The 17,293-nt window shown below is 38.4% G+C and overlaps 1 protein-coding gene across 5 annotated transcripts in view; it reads right to left on the minus strand.

Moving 5' to 3' along the window:
• Positions 1-17,293, minus strand: part of cdh23 (cadherin-related 23) — a 258,601-nt gene that overhangs the window by 13,924 nt on the left and 227,384 nt on the right. For all 5 annotated transcript variants that reach the window (XM_083540380.1, XM_083540382.1, XM_083540381.1 and 2 more), the window contains 18 exons: positions 15,177-15,398; positions 14,969-15,088; positions 13,752-13,932; positions 12,591-12,724; positions 11,381-11,590; positions 11,116-11,223; positions 10,699-10,801; positions 8,675-8,800; positions 8,360-8,563; positions 7,608-8,066; positions 6,442-6,558; positions 5,927-6,151; positions 5,403-5,572; positions 4,268-4,405; positions 3,436-3,555; positions 3,063-3,240; positions 2,686-2,897; positions 441-635 (listed from right to left, as the gene is read on the minus strand). In XM_083540380.1, the coding sequence (XP_083396506.1) occupies positions 441-635; positions 2,686-2,897; positions 3,063-3,240; positions 3,436-3,555; positions 4,268-4,405; positions 5,403-5,572; positions 5,927-6,151; positions 6,442-6,558; positions 7,608-8,066; positions 8,360-8,563; positions 8,675-8,800; positions 10,699-10,801; positions 11,116-11,223; positions 11,381-11,590; positions 12,591-12,724; positions 13,752-13,932; positions 14,969-15,088; positions 15,177-15,398 (3,222 nt within the window). The remainder of the gene's footprint in view (positions 1-440; positions 636-2,685; positions 2,898-3,062; positions 3,241-3,435; positions 3,556-4,267; positions 4,406-5,402; positions 5,573-5,926; positions 6,152-6,441; positions 6,559-7,607; positions 8,067-8,359; positions 8,564-8,674; positions 8,801-10,698; positions 10,802-11,115; positions 11,224-11,380; positions 11,591-12,590; positions 12,725-13,751; positions 13,933-14,968; positions 15,089-15,176; positions 15,399-17,293) is intronic.

The following is a 17,293-nucleotide window of genomic DNA, read 5'->3' on the forward strand; positions in this document are numbered from 1 at the left end:
TAATTATATAGTATATAGTAATATATATATATATATATATATATATATAGATAGATAGATAGATAGATAGATAGATAGATAGATAGATAGATAGATAGATAGATAGATAGATAGATAGATAGATAGATAGTGTGTACATGTATACAAAACTTTATTTGCTTTTTAAATAAAACTGAGCACAATTACATACACACACTGTATTTATGCAGCCAATGAATAAATTAATGAGCGAAAGAAAGAACAAAACACTAATAAAAGAACGAAACAGCAATAAAAACATTTGATCTTATTTGACAAAAAAATAAAAAAATAAATACATGGATTCTGTGCGAGAACAAGAAATAAAAATCTTTTAAATAATTATTTATTAATAATCAACTGAATCGGATTTTGTATCCGTGTCAGATTTGTGTCCTCAGTGAAGAGGTGCTGAGACTCACGCTGTAGAGGGCCTGCTTCTCTCTGTCCAGTTTGACAGCAGTGGTGATAACGCCGGTTATGGCATCAATGCGGAAGTTCTCCCAGTCCCGGTTCCCCGCTCCGGTCTGCAGAAAACTGTAGCGCACCTCTCCATTCACTCCTTCATCCTCATCTGTTGCAAACACCTCATACACCACAAGGCCTGGTGGCTGCTCCTGAAAAACAAAAACAAAAAGTTTTTTACCTCAGAATACACAAAAAGAGTGCTTAGTTTAATGTTTTTCTATGTTGTAACACCATGAACAAGTCTGTGATGATAAGAAACCCTTGTGTTCTGCTTGACAGAGTGACTGATTGATAAATTAACAGTCACCTGCATGGAAATAGGTGGTTTCATGTTACAGTCTCCAGTGTCAGTGTTTTGTATCTGTCAGAAAGGAATTTAAAGCAAACATAAAAGCTAAAATGTTTTTCACAATGGGAAGCACTTTTATAGTGGAAAATTCTATTGAATGAGAAGAATAAAAGCTGAGAGGTTAAGGCATTTGGATCTGGAAGTCATGTGTTCAAATCCCTGCCACACCAAGCTGCCACTTCCGGGCTCCTGATCGAGGCCCTTATCCCCAGTTGTACAAATGAAATCTGGATAAGGGTGTCTGCCATATGTCGTAAATGTAATTACTTGAAGCATTGAACTTATATTCGTAAAAACAAAGCTAAAATAATCCTAGAAATTGAATGTGACAATGGACAATGGAGCTTTCTGTCACAAAAAGAACTGATTTAATGATTTTGTGGAGTAGATATGGGAGCTTTAATGGACAAGTTCAAAAGAGCCTGTGATTGCATGCATTCAAACGCAAGCCAGCAGGATGTCGATGCCTTCACACAGATGAGTAACACGTTTGATTCAAGTTTCCCAAGAATGACAAACTTCAATGAAAGAGGTGTATGACAAAAAAATCCTGCGTCAACATGCTACAGCATGCCCGTCTTTTCAAGAACACATTAAAGGCTCTGTTGCTTTTTTCCGTAAAACATTTGACATCAGGGCACTTGGACAAACGGGTGCAAGTCGAGGCCTGTTTTGAAATGTGGGAGATGTGTATGAAGTGACCAGATGAGTTTAACTTGCACAGTGATAAACCACACAGCAGAGATAAGGAATCATGAGTCATACATGTATGACTGAATATATGATGTTTGTTTTTTTTCACCATCATTTACTAAAAAACAATACCGTTCAATTTCTGTTCATTTCACATATATTTATTAAACAACATAAAAAAGATTCCATTGTGAAACGTTTTTGCATAATGTTTTCCAAATTCCATGATCTGGTTTGCTCACTTTAGTCTTTTGCACCTGCGGCAATAAAAGATAAAAGGTGCTAAAAAATGAAACCGGAAAGCACTGTTTACTGCCAGAACTTGTTTTTGAACTAATTCTTTCCAGTGCATTTATATTCTGCTTACTTGTTTGACATTTCATCATATACTGTAACAGTCAGTGGTAAAGCTTTTTTTTTTTTTTTGTAACACCGGTTTATCCTATGACATACAAAGGAAACAATAAATAAAAAGCATTATTTGATTTCAGCTGGCAATCTAGTTGTGGTATAATGAAAGTCAGTAGGATTAAGACAAAGTGCATGTGGGTGAATGGTGGTGGAGTTTAAGTGCCTGGGATCGACTGTGCAAAGTAATGCAGAGTGTGATAGAGAAGTGAAGGAAAGGGTGGAGTGGGTGGTGTAGAGTGGCAGGAGTAATTTAAAATGTATCTGCAAAAGTTTATAAGACAATGGTGAGACCTGCTATGTGGAACAGTGGAAGAAACAGTTGAAGATTTTTATCAGGGGAGACAAGGATTAGAAAAAGAGTTTATTAGAAGGACCGAGCAGGGAGGAGGTTTTGGAGACATGTTGAGAGAGGCACGATTAAGGTTTGATCGTGTGAAAAAGGAGGGACATGGGTTATATCTGTGGAAGCCACCAGGCAAGAGGAAAAGACGAAGGCCAAGGAGGAGGTTTAAGGAGGTGGTGAAGGAAGATTTGCAGGTGGCTGGTTTGAAAGAGGCAGATGTAGAGGACAGGGAGGAACTGTATGGAGACGGATTATCTGCTGTGAAGCAGCTAGAAAAAAAAAAAAAAGAAAGAAGAAGAATCTAGTTGTGGCATGAGATTAAAGCATGTCAGGACAAGATCATCAGGATAAATGGAAGGATAAACTATTGAATCTCCATTCATTCTGATGTTTTGAGACCCACCTCGAGGATGTGCATGATGGTGCCATTCGCAGGTCTGACAAAGACGGGTCTGTTGTCATTTACGTCGACGACAGTGATTTGGAGAAGTGCCGTGCCCCAGAGAGGCGGCCGACCGTGATCAGTCGCCACTATGGTCAAATTAAACCTCTCAAAACTGTGCAGCAAACGCAGAGACCGGATCAGACCAGTGTCAGGATCTAAAGAGAACGCATCTGAGAGAGAGAACGAGAGAGAGAGATGTAAATGATCTAAATATATCAACAAAATATTTTTTTTTTTTTGTAATGGTTATTTCTGGTTTAAGGATTTTTGCTACCCTGTATGTTTGGGTATGTGTGTGTTTGTGTGTGTGTGCATGCAAATGTGTGTGAGTTGACCTGCTCCAGGCCCCTGTAGGCTATAAGTGAGCAGGGCATTCTCCCCTTCGTCCAGATCTGTAGCTGACAGAGTGATCACAGACGTGCCACTTGGCTCATTCTCAAAAACGGTGGAGCTGAACACGCGCTCCGAGAAGCGCGGTCGGAAATCGTTCACGTCAAGTACAGTCACCAGGACCTGACACAGAAAAACAGGGAAAGAGAAAAATTGAAAGAGAACGAGATGGAGGTTGATGGGTCATAGAAAACAAAATTTTGAAAGCAAGAAACTCAGTGGTATCCTATCACCACACTAGATGTCCATGAACACTGTTGATTCTGTAAAACAAAACCAACTTATTTGGTCACAGGCAGCTGGAAGTCTTTAAAATACCTGAACTGAATTTTCACGACGGTTGTTGGAGCTACCTCCAGGATTGTCCCTGGCTATAGCTGTAAGTGTGTAGTGGTCTTTAGTCTCTCGGTCCAGTGGAGACAGGATGTAGATGTCCCCCTGTGAGAAACCACAGGATCAGGCATGGAACATCATATCTTACATATCTTTGGAGTGGGTAATAGCCAGGATTTGAAGTTACATTCCCTATGCTGATGATTAGTCATATAATACGAGGTGCTATCAAAATGTTTCGAGACTTCACAAGAAAGTACTTTATTTATCTATGTTTACACACTATCTCCTTTAAACAAATCCCCTTGCAAAGCAATACAGCGCTCCCAGCATTCCTGACACTTCTGGAATTCCTTTAAAGGCGTGTCCAGCAGCCTCTGCAATTCGCACAGGATCTCCTCAATGGTGTTAAAATGGCGACCTATGGGCTGGATTAATTTTTTTTATCTTTGGGAAGACGGCAAAGGCCGTAGGACCCAAATCTGGGGAGTAGGGTGGGTGCGGAAGTGAGTCAGAATAGCACTAGTTGCACAGCTCCGATGTACACAGGACGATGTCTTTTGGCACACTGAATTATGAAAGTCGGTGCTCCCTTTGACTGTGCATGCAGTCTTGTGCTGCTATCCGTTGGCGTGTGACAAAACTAGTCTCGAATCTTTTCCATGCCATTCTGTCAATTAAGAATGGCATGCCATGCGTTTCATCCAGGTGCTATTTCACTTTTTTAATGATTATAGTCTTCCTGTCCCAAACACACCTGCAAAATCTCATTCCCTCGATCTAATTTTCTTTTCCTCACACACACGTTTGCACTTACCGTAGATGGGGTGATCCCAAACTTGCCCTCTCCGTCAACCAGCCCGTACTCTATCACTGCAAACAGTCCGGAGTCGGCATCTGTAGCACTGACTCTAACAATGATGGTGCCCAAGGCCACATTCTCAAATACTGGCTTCTGTACACACACACACACACACACAGAAGTGAGACAATACAGGTATGTGCATCAAATCTACTTCATTCTATATCAATATTTTGCTTGCAAACAGGTTCCTGTCAAAGTAGCTCCTACGTTAATGCACTCTCTGAACAACATGTTAATTTATATTTTCTGCCTATTCATTCACACTCACACTTCTAAGTTTCTCACTGGGAAACTCTTGAGTATTTCTTAGTTTGAAAGCCATGTGCAGGAATCATTTACTCCATATGCAAACTGAGCTGAGGTTATATCAGCATGACAGGAAGTGAAGCGCAGTTGAGCTGAAATCCTCCTCAACTGTTTTCGCATTCACAAAGAAAACTTTGTGGTGACTATTTTATTCGGTTTGTCTAGTTTTAGAAAAGAAAACAGTAAAAATAGAAGCTTGTTATCTTAAGTCAAGATCTTATTCCAAAAATATCATGCTAACTGTGATATATTTTTTTAGTAGAAACGGAGCTAAAGAAAGGTTTTGCTGCACATCCATTTTACACTTTATACACATTTATATTTGGTGATTGGATTCTCACCTTGAACCCTTTTGATTATATGAAATATTACATGCAAAAATTTGAATATAATGTCAAGCAGTGAAACTATAAACTATTAAAATATCCTGCTCGTGTAAGAGAACTGCACACTATTTGCAATTCAATTTATCTATGTAAATGCTCAGTGTTAAACGAAAAAAAAAAAGTGGTTTATATATTTTAGCAATTGACATGTGATAATTCATTTCGTGAAGACCAATATATGCTCTGTGTGTCTTATTCAGCAGTAAAATATCTTTTTTGAGAATCATGATTGCGATAAGTTTTCTGTCACTTCCTGGCAATGTGAAATGTTAGACTGAACTTGACATGATGATTGTGCACAAATAGGATGAAAATGTGCATGACAAATCAAAATAATACAGAAAATTACACAATACTATGTAAATACAGGAATCATCTCTTGAGAATCCTGGTACCTGATATGATGGCTGTGTGAAGACAGGGTTGTTGTCATTCACGTCGACGATGCGTAGATAAACAGGCAGTTCGGACGAGCGCGGTGGACTGCCCCGATCCTGAGTGCGTACTGTAAAGTTCAACCAGGTCACCTGCTCGTAATCCACTGTACGATTGGCTACAATCTTACCTGAGCGACAAAATGCAGCATACATCAGAGCATACATTAAAACAATAATAAACTGAATTTATTACAAATGCTTCTATGACTATGAATCATCTTCATCATCATCATTTACAAGTTTGGACACCTGATCGCTTTTCTATTTATTTATGTTTTTTCTATTGAACTATTTTAAAATAAAGACATACAAAATAACACATATGCAATCCTGTTTTTACTGCAGGTGTATGTGTACATGTATGTATATGTGTGTGTGTGTGTGTGTGTGTGTGTGTGTGTGTGTGTGTGTGTGTGTGTGTGTGTATGTGTGTGTGTGTGTGTGTGTGTGTGTGTGTGTTTTTTTGTTGTGTTTTTATTTACCAGTTGATGGGTCCTCCAGTCTGACATAGCCTCCTCTTGGCAAATTGAGCAGCTCATAAAAGATCTGACCATTTGGGCCTTTGTCCGGATCGACAGCAGACACAGAGAGCAGAGTGGTGCCAGGCTGAGCTCCTTCGAGAATGCTCTCAGAGAAGTTAGTGACACCAAATGGACGAAAACGAGGAGCATTGTCATTCACATCCAGGATGCTAATGGTAAGCCTGGCTGTCAAGAGTGGTAAAGGAAAGCAGGACAGAAAGACAGGAAAAGTGTGAGAAAAATGATTATGGAGTGGAAATATAGATAGATAATAATAAAAAATACAAATACAAATCAATAAGGATATAAAATACAAAATTTGCAGACATATTGTAATAATTTCTAAAGAAAAATAAATGTTTAGGGTAGATATTATGGTATAGTGATTCTGCTAGATATAATAGGGAGAATAATTTTAAGTATAAACAAATAAAATAGTACTAAGAAGATAAGAGAAACAGAACATCCATACTTACCATTGGGCACACTGACTGACATGTCTATGATGTCACTAGCATTGTCATGCACCGACACTATGATCTCAAAAGTAGCTACCAGCTCTCTGTTTAAAGGGTTTCGTACAAATACAGCACCTGTGGATACAGCAATAATAATATAATATGTTGGTATATGAAACATATTTAATGTTCACACACACACACACACACACACACACACACACACACACCAATCAGGCATAATATTATGACATTATAACATTATGAACGGTGAGTGAGTAACACTGATTGTCTCTTCATCATGGCTTGTTAGTGGGTGGGATACATTAGGCAGCAAGTAAACATTTTGTTCTCAAAGTTGATGTGTTAAAAGCAGGAAAAATGGGCAAGCGTATGGACTTGAGCGAGTTTGACTTGTGCTAAATTGTGACTGCTAGACTGGATCAGAGCATCTCCAAAGCTGCAGCTCTTGTGGGTTTTCCTGGTCTGCTTTGGTCTAGCAAAAGTGGTCCAAGGAAGTAACAATGGTGAACCAGCGACAGGGTCATGGGTGGCTGATGGTCGCTTTAGAGTAATTCTTGTTATACAGTATGTGTACTTCCTCTGGAGGCACAGTAATTGTCTTCTAAAATACCAGTGTTCCAGTCTCAACTTACTATTCCTTGTCATATTCTGTAAATATGTCTGTTTATACCCCACTACAGTCTCTAGCCATTTTCTTGTCAAATCTTTTCTTGGTCTTAATGCACTTAATGTTTGGTTCAGTCTTTATCAATGTCAATGTCAGTGTCAGAGTCTTTAAACCCCAACACGAGTTTCAGTCTTTGATCCAGCTACATTTCCTAGCACCCGGACCCAATCTATAATAGGAAATGTCCTGAAACCAACCAGCCTAGTCTTTTAATATATCTCTGTAATGTTTCTATCTCTTGCACCAGTCTGACCTTATAAGTCGTCCAAGACCTGTGTTTATTAATGTGCTCTCCAGTGGTATGTTTTCTTCATATTTTAGAATCCCTGGTTTATTAGTCTCACTTTTTGTTCAATATACATGGCTTTACTGTTTGTAATTATGATAAAAGATTTACCGCCAATTTTATGTATATTTCTTTAGCTATGATGGAGCTGCACAGGACTATGATCCAAACCAGATGAATATACACTTTAGACTTTGTTGTGCTCACCTGTGTGAAAGTCAATCCCAAACGAATCCTGCAGGCCACTCACTTGGTTATTATTATCATCCCTCGCTTCCACCGAGATTATATAATACTCTAGACGAGGTCGGAGGTCAGGGTCTTCAGCAGCTAATGTGGCCACCACTACACCAGGGGGTGTTGACTCGTTGACACTGATCGTTTGTACAGGCTGCAAGAAACGAGGCCTAGAGTCATTTACATCGTCCAGCACGATAGTGAGTGTGGCTGTTCCTGACAGAGTTGGCGTGCCCCGATCTGTAGCCATGACGACCAGCCGGTATGAGCCACGCTCCTCGCGGTCAAGGGTAGCATTACCCACAAGTACAGCCCCAGAGACTGCATCGACCAAAAAACGATCCTGAGCTCCACTCTCTAAGCGGTACTGCAACCAACCGTTGGAGCCTGCGTCTGCATCGGTGGCTGAGAGTTGTGTCACTACAACACCTGAGGAAAGCAGGCAAAATAATAATACATAAAATCTTTTTTAAATCGCATGCATTCAGTTAATGATGAAAACTCCAAATAACAAAACATTCCGTCTTTGCATTATTGGAACCCATGAAAAAGTCATATAAAATCCACTATGTCCCCAATTTAAACTCTCAACTTAACCTTTTAGGCTGAAAACAACTGTTTTCAGTAATCTTGAGATTACATTTCGTCACATCTAAAACTTACAGAGATACAGCTACTCCTTGCCCCTGTCAAGGAGAACTATATCTCCCTCATTTTCTTACCAGTAGGACTGTTTTCTGGCAGGCGCACAGTAAAGCTGGAAGGGCTGAACACTGGAGGATTGTCATTCCTGTCCAGGATGGTAATGGTGAGAGGAACGGTACTGTTCAGACCGCCAATGTCCTCACTAACCAGAAACAACTCTACACGCGGATCAGAGAAGGCTTCACGGTCCAACACGGCACCTTCACGCACTGATACCACAGCTAGAGCAAAGAGAAAGAGCTTGACGTTATCGTAAACTTTTTTCATCATGTCCTTTAGAGAAAAGTAGTAAAAGGCTTAAATGCAATGTTTTGATGCACAATGTATCTTACCAGTGGTAAAGTTGATGGTGAAAAGATCAATCCTTGGACCAATCAGTCCATATTTTACCACAGCATTGGGTCCAATATCTCTATCTGTAGCCAAAACAGGTCCATTCAGGATAAGCACAGTGGTACCTGGGAAAAGAGGAACAGAGAGAAGAAACAGAGAAGCATAATGGTATAAAATAGACAAAGTTCTGTTCTTCAGTTCTTATTCAAAGTATGGTGTTTTTGTTTTGCCAAAAAGCCCCAAAATAGTAAAGTAACTAGCTCAAAAAATTTCAAGAATATCTCACAACTGTTAACTGACATGTCTTAATATTTCCATGTAATTACCTAACCCTCTGGGAGTTTATGCTCTTCACCAAGAGCAGTCAAGACAAGTCAAGAATTGGAGTCACATTATGTTTATTCACATGTTCACTTCTGTTCAACAAACAGTTTTTCCTGATGAGGTAAATGATGGATCCAATGCCTATCCTGGGAACACCGGCCACAAAGTGGGCAACACTCGTTCGCACACTCGTTCAAAACCAACCTCTAAAATTAGGCCAATTTAAAGTAGAGAAACCACATGGAATGTTGAGGTGTCTACCCATAAAGGGAAAAAAAATGTATGTAAAAAAAATAATAGTTCACCGACTAACCACTATAGGAGTAGCCAGGAGTTACCCATGAGCCTTTTTTAACCAAAAGAATCTTGAATTCTTGAAATTGTTGAAAGAAAAGTAAGACCATGCATGCTAATATAAATCTAACACTAATTGCATGGTTTAAAACCAGAGTTGTGGTTATTTTGGATGAAGTTACACCAGGCTACTGGTTGGGAAATTCCACTCCTAAATACCCATATGTTTTTCACAGATTTAGTGTTTTAAACAAACTACAATCTGAGCTCAGCAAATACAGGAAAATTAAAGATGCACTGTCTATGCAGTCCTGGTAATCCTGGAAAAACTATGACTGAGACTGAGGATAGTAAGAGACTAATTAAGTTAGCTTTAACACACATATCTGCACGATGATCTAAATCCGTAATGAGCAAACCAATAGTAAAAGTGACACGAAAGAAAAAATGTCTGGCAACATAAACAGGTTATAAACCTACCTAGATGCTGAGACTGCATCTGATTTAGAACATTAATAGGAAATCTATTACTTAGCATAGAGCAAATGTCTCTCTTAGGTAACATTAAAATTATTTTTGCATACATAGTGAAGTCACGCTTAATATTTGCAGACAAATAACAGCCAGTGAGATAAGCAAAGTCAGTGAGCCAAAAAAAGACATTCCCTTGAATCCAACAAAAATGTTCCAGGCAAAATAAAAAATATCATGATTGATGGTATTAAAACCTGGATTACCATCAAGTATTACATGCAAGCAGATGTAGTCCTGGTCAGAGGCCAGTAGCTCGTAATTTATTACTTTAACCATTTGCAAGCTGTAACCCTGACTGAAAGATTTAGTGTATGAATTCTGCTTATCTAGGATATTAGAGAGAACAGATTTAATTCAATCATATAATATTGGACTATATTTCGGAAATTCAGTGTCAGGTTTCTTAATCACCGGTTTAATAACTGCTAGTTTGGATAATTTAGACATTTAAGGCCAAGGGAGGTGTTTGAAATATTTTGAACAGTGTTTGTTTGCTCCTGGCAGTATATCCATGATGTTTTTACATAAAGCCAGTGTATTATTTCAATCAAAGACATGGACCTCCGAGTGCACGAATCCAGATCAATGAAGATATGCTTTACATGAGCTGGAGTGGAAGATCTTGATAGGACTTCTATAGGGCTCTGATCTCAACCCTACTGAACACATTTGGGATGAATTGAAATGCTATATCATTACCTGACTTTACACCCTTGTTGCTGATTAAGCACAAATCTCCATATGCACACTAATTTCAGAAAGTGGAGGTTATTCAAAAAGCACATACTGTACAAATCTTATTTCAAAGTGTCCACAAACTCCTGATCATATATTGTACATCTTGTTATGAAAAGGTCTCTGAGTCACAAACCTGTTGGAGAATTCTCACTGATTTCTCCTCTGTAGCTTGTTAATGTGAAAATCGGCCGGTTGTCATTTATATCCAAAATGGTGACCACCAGATTTTCCGAATCCTGCAGTTGGGCATAAAAAGAAATCAAAGGTGATGTGGTGGTGACCGTCTACAGATATGCAAAAAGATTACACACAAAACTGGAAAAAGAGCCGAAAATCATGAGGTACTTATGCATTATAGTTTTGGTTTTACTGTTGTACTAACAATTCATTCAGCTTTGGCCAAATGACCAAATTAAAAAATAGTCATTCTACAAGATGGTGAATTTTATGTGCTATTATGGTGCATTTAGAAAAAAAAAATCGTGCTGGAGATCAGCTTTAAAATCCTACTATGCATTAATATATAATATTAAAAAAGCACAGCACATACTCTTCGAGCAATACGTTGGTTCTCTGGGTTGTCCTTCACTGTGATAGTCAGTGTATATTCTGCAATTCTTTCTCGGTCCAAGGGTCTGTTCACTTGAACCACACCTGACTAAGAAAAAGAGGAAAATAAATTAACTCCACACACAATTATTCCAGTTTAAGCCAAATGAACAATTAAACCAAAGGAAACTGCTGGCGTTATATCAACTCCTCGTCCCAAACAACAAACTGCCCTCGCTGTCTGACTCTGCACCCCATTTTCTCACAGTTTCGTTGATGTAGAAAGCTCCATCTGGATTGCCCGCTGTAATGTTGAATGTTAGGAGAGCGTTGCGTCCACTGTCGGCGTCCTGCGCTTGTACCCTCGCGATCGAAGTCTGAACAGGTGATCCCTCACTCACACTGGTGTTCAGGGGCAAGTTCATCAATATGGGGTCGTTATCATTTATATCCAGTACCACAATGCCCACTATAACCTGCACACACACAAACACAGTCGTAGCTTTAAATAGTAAGTCATGTAGCCTAAAAATATATAACAATTATAATTACATTTTTTTAATTGTTTTTGTTTAAAAGCAGAAATACAGTTATAAAGCATTGTTTCAATGATAAATGCTTTTTGTGGTTGCAATTGTTTGGAAGGTGTGACGTCAAAGGAACAAAGGAACACAAACTTTATAGTCTTATATTAACTCTGGCTAACAGTCAGATCCAGCAGGATGTATCTATATGGTAAGTACTAAACAAGGTTCTTCTTCCCTCACGTCCCAAAACGTCCGTGTCCCGTGCAGTGCTTTCTCTAACCGAATGAAGCATGGTGGTGGGTGCTTTTTTTTACATTGGCCATTTTTAGCATGAGAGTCCTTGTTAACAGTGTCAATAACTCAATGCATGAAATAGCGTTAGAGCCACATTTTAAAGTATCATACTTTGATATTTTATTAAATTAGTGTAAATAGGGAAAACTATTTCTACCCCTAAAGCATAACATTAATGATAAAAATATATAAATATCAGAAATCAGAAATACATTTAAAAAGCATTGTTTCAACGATAAATGCTTTATGTGGTTGCCATAATATCATCAATAATCACTGAAAATCATTTCTGGACCAGCAAATCTGTATATAAAAGCAACTAAATGAAATATCTATTTCATCTGAACTAAATGCAAACATAATATTCATTAAAAAAATTCTTTAAAATGATAAACATTTATTTGTAAGAGAAAAAATATTTTAGACAGGGGCTGGGATTTATTAATATGCAATAAAATATTCATTTACTGATTCTACATGCACATTGCTAAAAAGTAAAATATGAATAGGAAAATGGAATAAAATGTAAAATATTTATCGTATTAATCATTATTACATCGTTCTTGCTTGTTGTTTTTCAAAGCTACATACTGTATTAGAAGAATATCAGATGACATCGTGTGTGTGTGTGTGTGTGGTGTGTGTGTGTGTGTACCGTGCTGCTGCGTGGAGGAGTCCCCAGGTCTTTAGCAGTAACCGTGATGTTATAATAAGCTGTAGTCTCTCTGTCTAGTTCAACGTCTCTTCTGACTCTCAACTCTCCCTCCACAGGAGAGACGATGAACTCATCTGGAACACACAACATAGAGAAACCTTCAAGTCTTTCAAATGCAAACAAACGTTCTCTCGATACAAGTCAAATTCTTTGAGTAAAACGCTTTCACATGTACGATACCATTCTCACTTTTACATAATATACACTGTCACATTCATATCATCTTTCACATTCACAAGAAAAATATCAGAATCTTATAATACATTAATAGTCCGATAATATTGTCTCGTTAAAAAAATATATAAATAAATTTCAGATTTGCATAACACACACTCATATTTATACAGATCACTCAGAATTTTTTTTTCCATTTTCACAGTTTTCTAATCATATTAACCTGAAAACCTGCTTTCACATTCATTTAAAATGTGTGGTGGTCTGAAAAAGCCACTTCACCTAAAATCCTGCAAATCAGGTCTTACTTGCATGATTATTAGCACAATATAATGCTTATATCTTTCACAACAAATTCAACTACAGTGAAGTACCTGCAGCAGCTTTCGTATAATGTTGATGGAAACCTTCAATGGAAACTGAGAAAATCAGAATGAAACCTTTAAATGTAGGTTTTTTCCCCCCATTAAATTTTTGGAAAAATAAAATCAGATTTTGAAAAACTAGAAACTTTGCAGATACTTGCAAACAAGTCTAACTTTAGCAAAGCGTGTAATTTCCAGAACTTTGTTTAGCAAAATGGGGCATGATTTCACCATAGGACAGGGATTTCCCAGAATGAGACATCAACATCCTCACGTTTATATTCTGAATAGCAGCCTAAATAGACGCATGTGGTATTTCAAATTTCACTTTTTTACTCATATGGCAATCGTCACTGAGAGCATTTGAATCACATGTTTGACATTTGTCTTACACCCACATTATGGGTCTAATTTCACACACACACATATACACACATATACACACATATACACACATATACACACATATACACACACACACACACACACACACACACACACACACACACACACACACACACACACACACACACACACACACACACACACACACAACTCTCACTGTTGGGGTCCCCGGCTGTTATGCTGAATTCCACTTTTCCATTAAGACCAGAGTCCTCATCAGTGGCCCTCAGTGTGCAGACTCGAGGCCCCGGCTGGCCCTCTGTAATCTCAAATGGGCCCTCGAAATGATTCGGGAACTGTGGAGTCACATCGTTCACATCGATCACATTCACCAGCACCTAAAACACAAGGGGATTAAAACAAAGACTACATGTTTGTTTGCAACTTTTTTCACTTTGTAATGTAGCTGCACTTTTACAAATGCTCCTATACAAATTTCTCAGCAGGAGATAAATGCACATGAACATTTTTACATCAATTTCCTCATTCATTTAAAGCAATAAATAGAGAACTATAATGTATTTTATTCATCAAATCAACTCAAATTTTGTCTGTCACATACACATTTGTACAGAGTACAACATGTAGTGAAATGCTTTATATGACTGTCCAACATGTAAATAGAAAAAGAGTATTGGAAAATAAACACTGTGCTTCATTCTGTCACTTTCCCATCAGTGATTATCAGTGACTACATAAAAAAATAAACTTATAGCTCAGGCAAGCAAACATTTGCAGAAATGTCGGCTTTACCAAAAGAACCCTGGCTGGTGATTTGTCCAACTTTGAACCAGGACATATTTACAGTTTTATTGTTTGGAAGTTGTTTTGTCAAAGGAGCAATAGAACACAAACTTTATAGTCTTATATTAACTCTTGCTAACAATCAGATCCAGCAGGATGTATCTATATGGTAAGTACTGAACATGGTTCTCCTTCCCTCACATCCCAAAACACACTTCTTCGGAGACATTCTTCTCGAGCGTGTCCCGTGAAGTGCTTCTGTAACCGAATAAAGCACGATGGTGGGTGCTGATCAAAAAATAAAAACTGTCCAAAACTTATACAGACTCGGAAGGAGTGTATTTGGAACAGAAATACATCCAAATTGCTTTTTTTTTTATGACTTTGGCCATGTTTAGCATGAGAATCCTTGTTAACAGTGTCGATAACTCAATGAATGAAATAGCGTTTGAGCCCCATTTTAAAGTTTCATACTTTGATATTTTATTAAATTAGTGTAAGCAGGGAAAACTATTTCTACCCCTAAAGCATAACGTTAATGATAAAAATATATAAATATCAGAGGACCTGCATGTGAGGACCTGCATAAAGTGTATTGCAGATACTGTATGCTTATAATTTTTCACACACAGTGGCGCTAGATGTCAGTCTGAGCTGCGGTATTGGACATTGATCAGTAGCAGTGATGATCAGGGTGTAGCGTCCACCGCTGATCTCATAATCCACCGCTTTCATCACCGTGATCCGGCCCTGTAAAGCAGAAACACAAACACACAGAGCTTAATGTTTAGTTTTCTTGATTTACACACAATGCAAACTGTCCTCCGGAACCCTCTACCGTAGTGGGACTGATGCTGAACGTTTGAGCAACGTTGCCGAACGTGATGGCGTATTGCAGAGTCCCGTTTAGTCCTTCGTCTGGGTCAGTAGCCGTAACCGTAGCGATCGTGGCCCCTATCGTGTCGGGACCCTCAGTGAGGATGGTCACATACTCTTTTGCAGCAAAAGCTGGAGCGTTGTCGTTCTCGTCGATTATCCGAACCCATACCATGGTGGATGTCTGTAGTAAGATATGACATGTTAGGTGTCATGTGAATACATTTATTATAAGAATTGCTTAACTTCTGACAAATCCTATTGAAGAATTGAAGAGCTCAGAATCAGAAGCTAAAATAATAGTGCCATGACTGTCTAGATGGTTAACGAAGCATATTGCCAGCACCGTTTTTGTTGTAGGCAAAGTAAACAGTCGCCTGCCCGGCCAATGCCCTCGCCCTCGCCCTCGCCCTCCCCCATTTAAATTATATACCTGTTGTTCTCCTAAAGTTTAATATATGTTGGCATACTCGAATTCAGGCAATTTTGCAATGATTCTTAAATGTGTTTAACTTTTTGTATTTAAGGTTGCGAATGATTGCATGGTGTGGGAGTGCAGCATTGTGGTGTGAGGGTGGAGCTATTGGGGGCAGGGGGTGACAATAGGAAACTCGCCTAGGGTGCAAAAAAGGCTAAGAAAGGCCCTGCATATTGCACATACGTAGGTAGGGTATGATTGGTTCTGAATGGTTACCAATATATATACAGCTATGGTCGAGCCAAACGTATTTAAAAAAAAAAAAGTGCTAAATGCAATGCTCATGCTTCAATTCAATATTAATCTTTGCATTCTGACATAATGCTGACTGTTGTCTTATTTCTCCAGAAAATAACAAGTTTAAACAGAACAAATGAGGAAATGGAGTTCAAGTCAAGACAAAGGCTGACAGGATGTTTCACAGAAGAACTGCTCGATGTTCTACCACAGGGTCAGTGAACGCCCAACATTAAAAAGTGAAAAAGTCTCTAAAACCAGACCATTGTTGTACTCTGTAAAACCTCTTCTTTATTCCTAAATGTTATTCTCAAGAGTGTTATCTGTACGTATCTGTAATGTGACCTATAAAATAAAAAAAAAAAAAAGGTTCACACAAAGGAAGCATTTCCACACATACACTTGTTCACATGGTTCACGTGTCATTCTCAAGCTCGGGGACATGACACAGTTTTCGGGGTAGAAATGAATGAGGTTGCATATGAGGTTGCAAATGAGTGCGTAAAACTTTGTCCTTCCTGTTTGTACAACATGTACCTCAGTAACAGAAGAAAAAAAAGTCACCCAGAATGGCAACATCATGGGAAGATGAATCAAATAAAGAATAGATTTGTGTGTGGGATTGGACATGTTTAGATATTAATGGGAAGAGCAGATTGAATATGCTTTACTAAAGTAAATATAAAAATAAGGGCATATTAGCAGGTGTTGTTCCCGCTCTGCAGTGGTCAGTATCTATCGAAAGTGGTCCAAGGAAGGAACTGTTGTGAACCGGGTCAGGACTGTTTTGGCAGAAAAATAGGGACCAACACAATATTAGGCAGGTGGTCATAAAGTTATGCCTAATTGGTGTACATAATAAATACATACTGTATATTACAAAGCACTGGAAAGTCCTTCCAAAAACACCAAATAACCATCTCCCTACCGACAACAGGTTTAGATTATGTCAAGTGAACACTAGGCCCGTCCCTGTGACCGTCCTGATACTATAGAAACAACTCATGCTTACAAGCACATTAATAAAAACCTGGGGTTTTCCCTGTAGTCCAAACTACTGTCAGAACTGCTGTTGTACAACATCTTGTGTCCAATCATTATGGAGAACTAAACAGCACTGTGGTATAATATATCCAAAACATATAAAGCACATATTTTCAGAAAACAATAATAATGCTTTAGGGCTTGGTATTACTGAAGGCCTGGGTGCTTTCTTCAAGCTTCACTTTTTTCTTGTTGAATGTATTTTTACTCATTTTTTCTAAATGTCCAGGTACACTGAAGAAGTTCAGGTGATCTATAGTACCTTATTATTTTGGATTTATGAGTGTTGTTTTATAGTGTAGACATAACAGGCTTTGTAC

This window comes from Silurus aristotelis (assembly GCF_946808225.1).
Source record: "Silurus aristotelis genome assembly, chromosome: 4".
NCBI classification, from domain to species: domain Eukaryota; kingdom Metazoa; phylum Chordata; class Actinopteri; order Siluriformes; family Siluridae; genus Silurus; species Silurus aristotelis.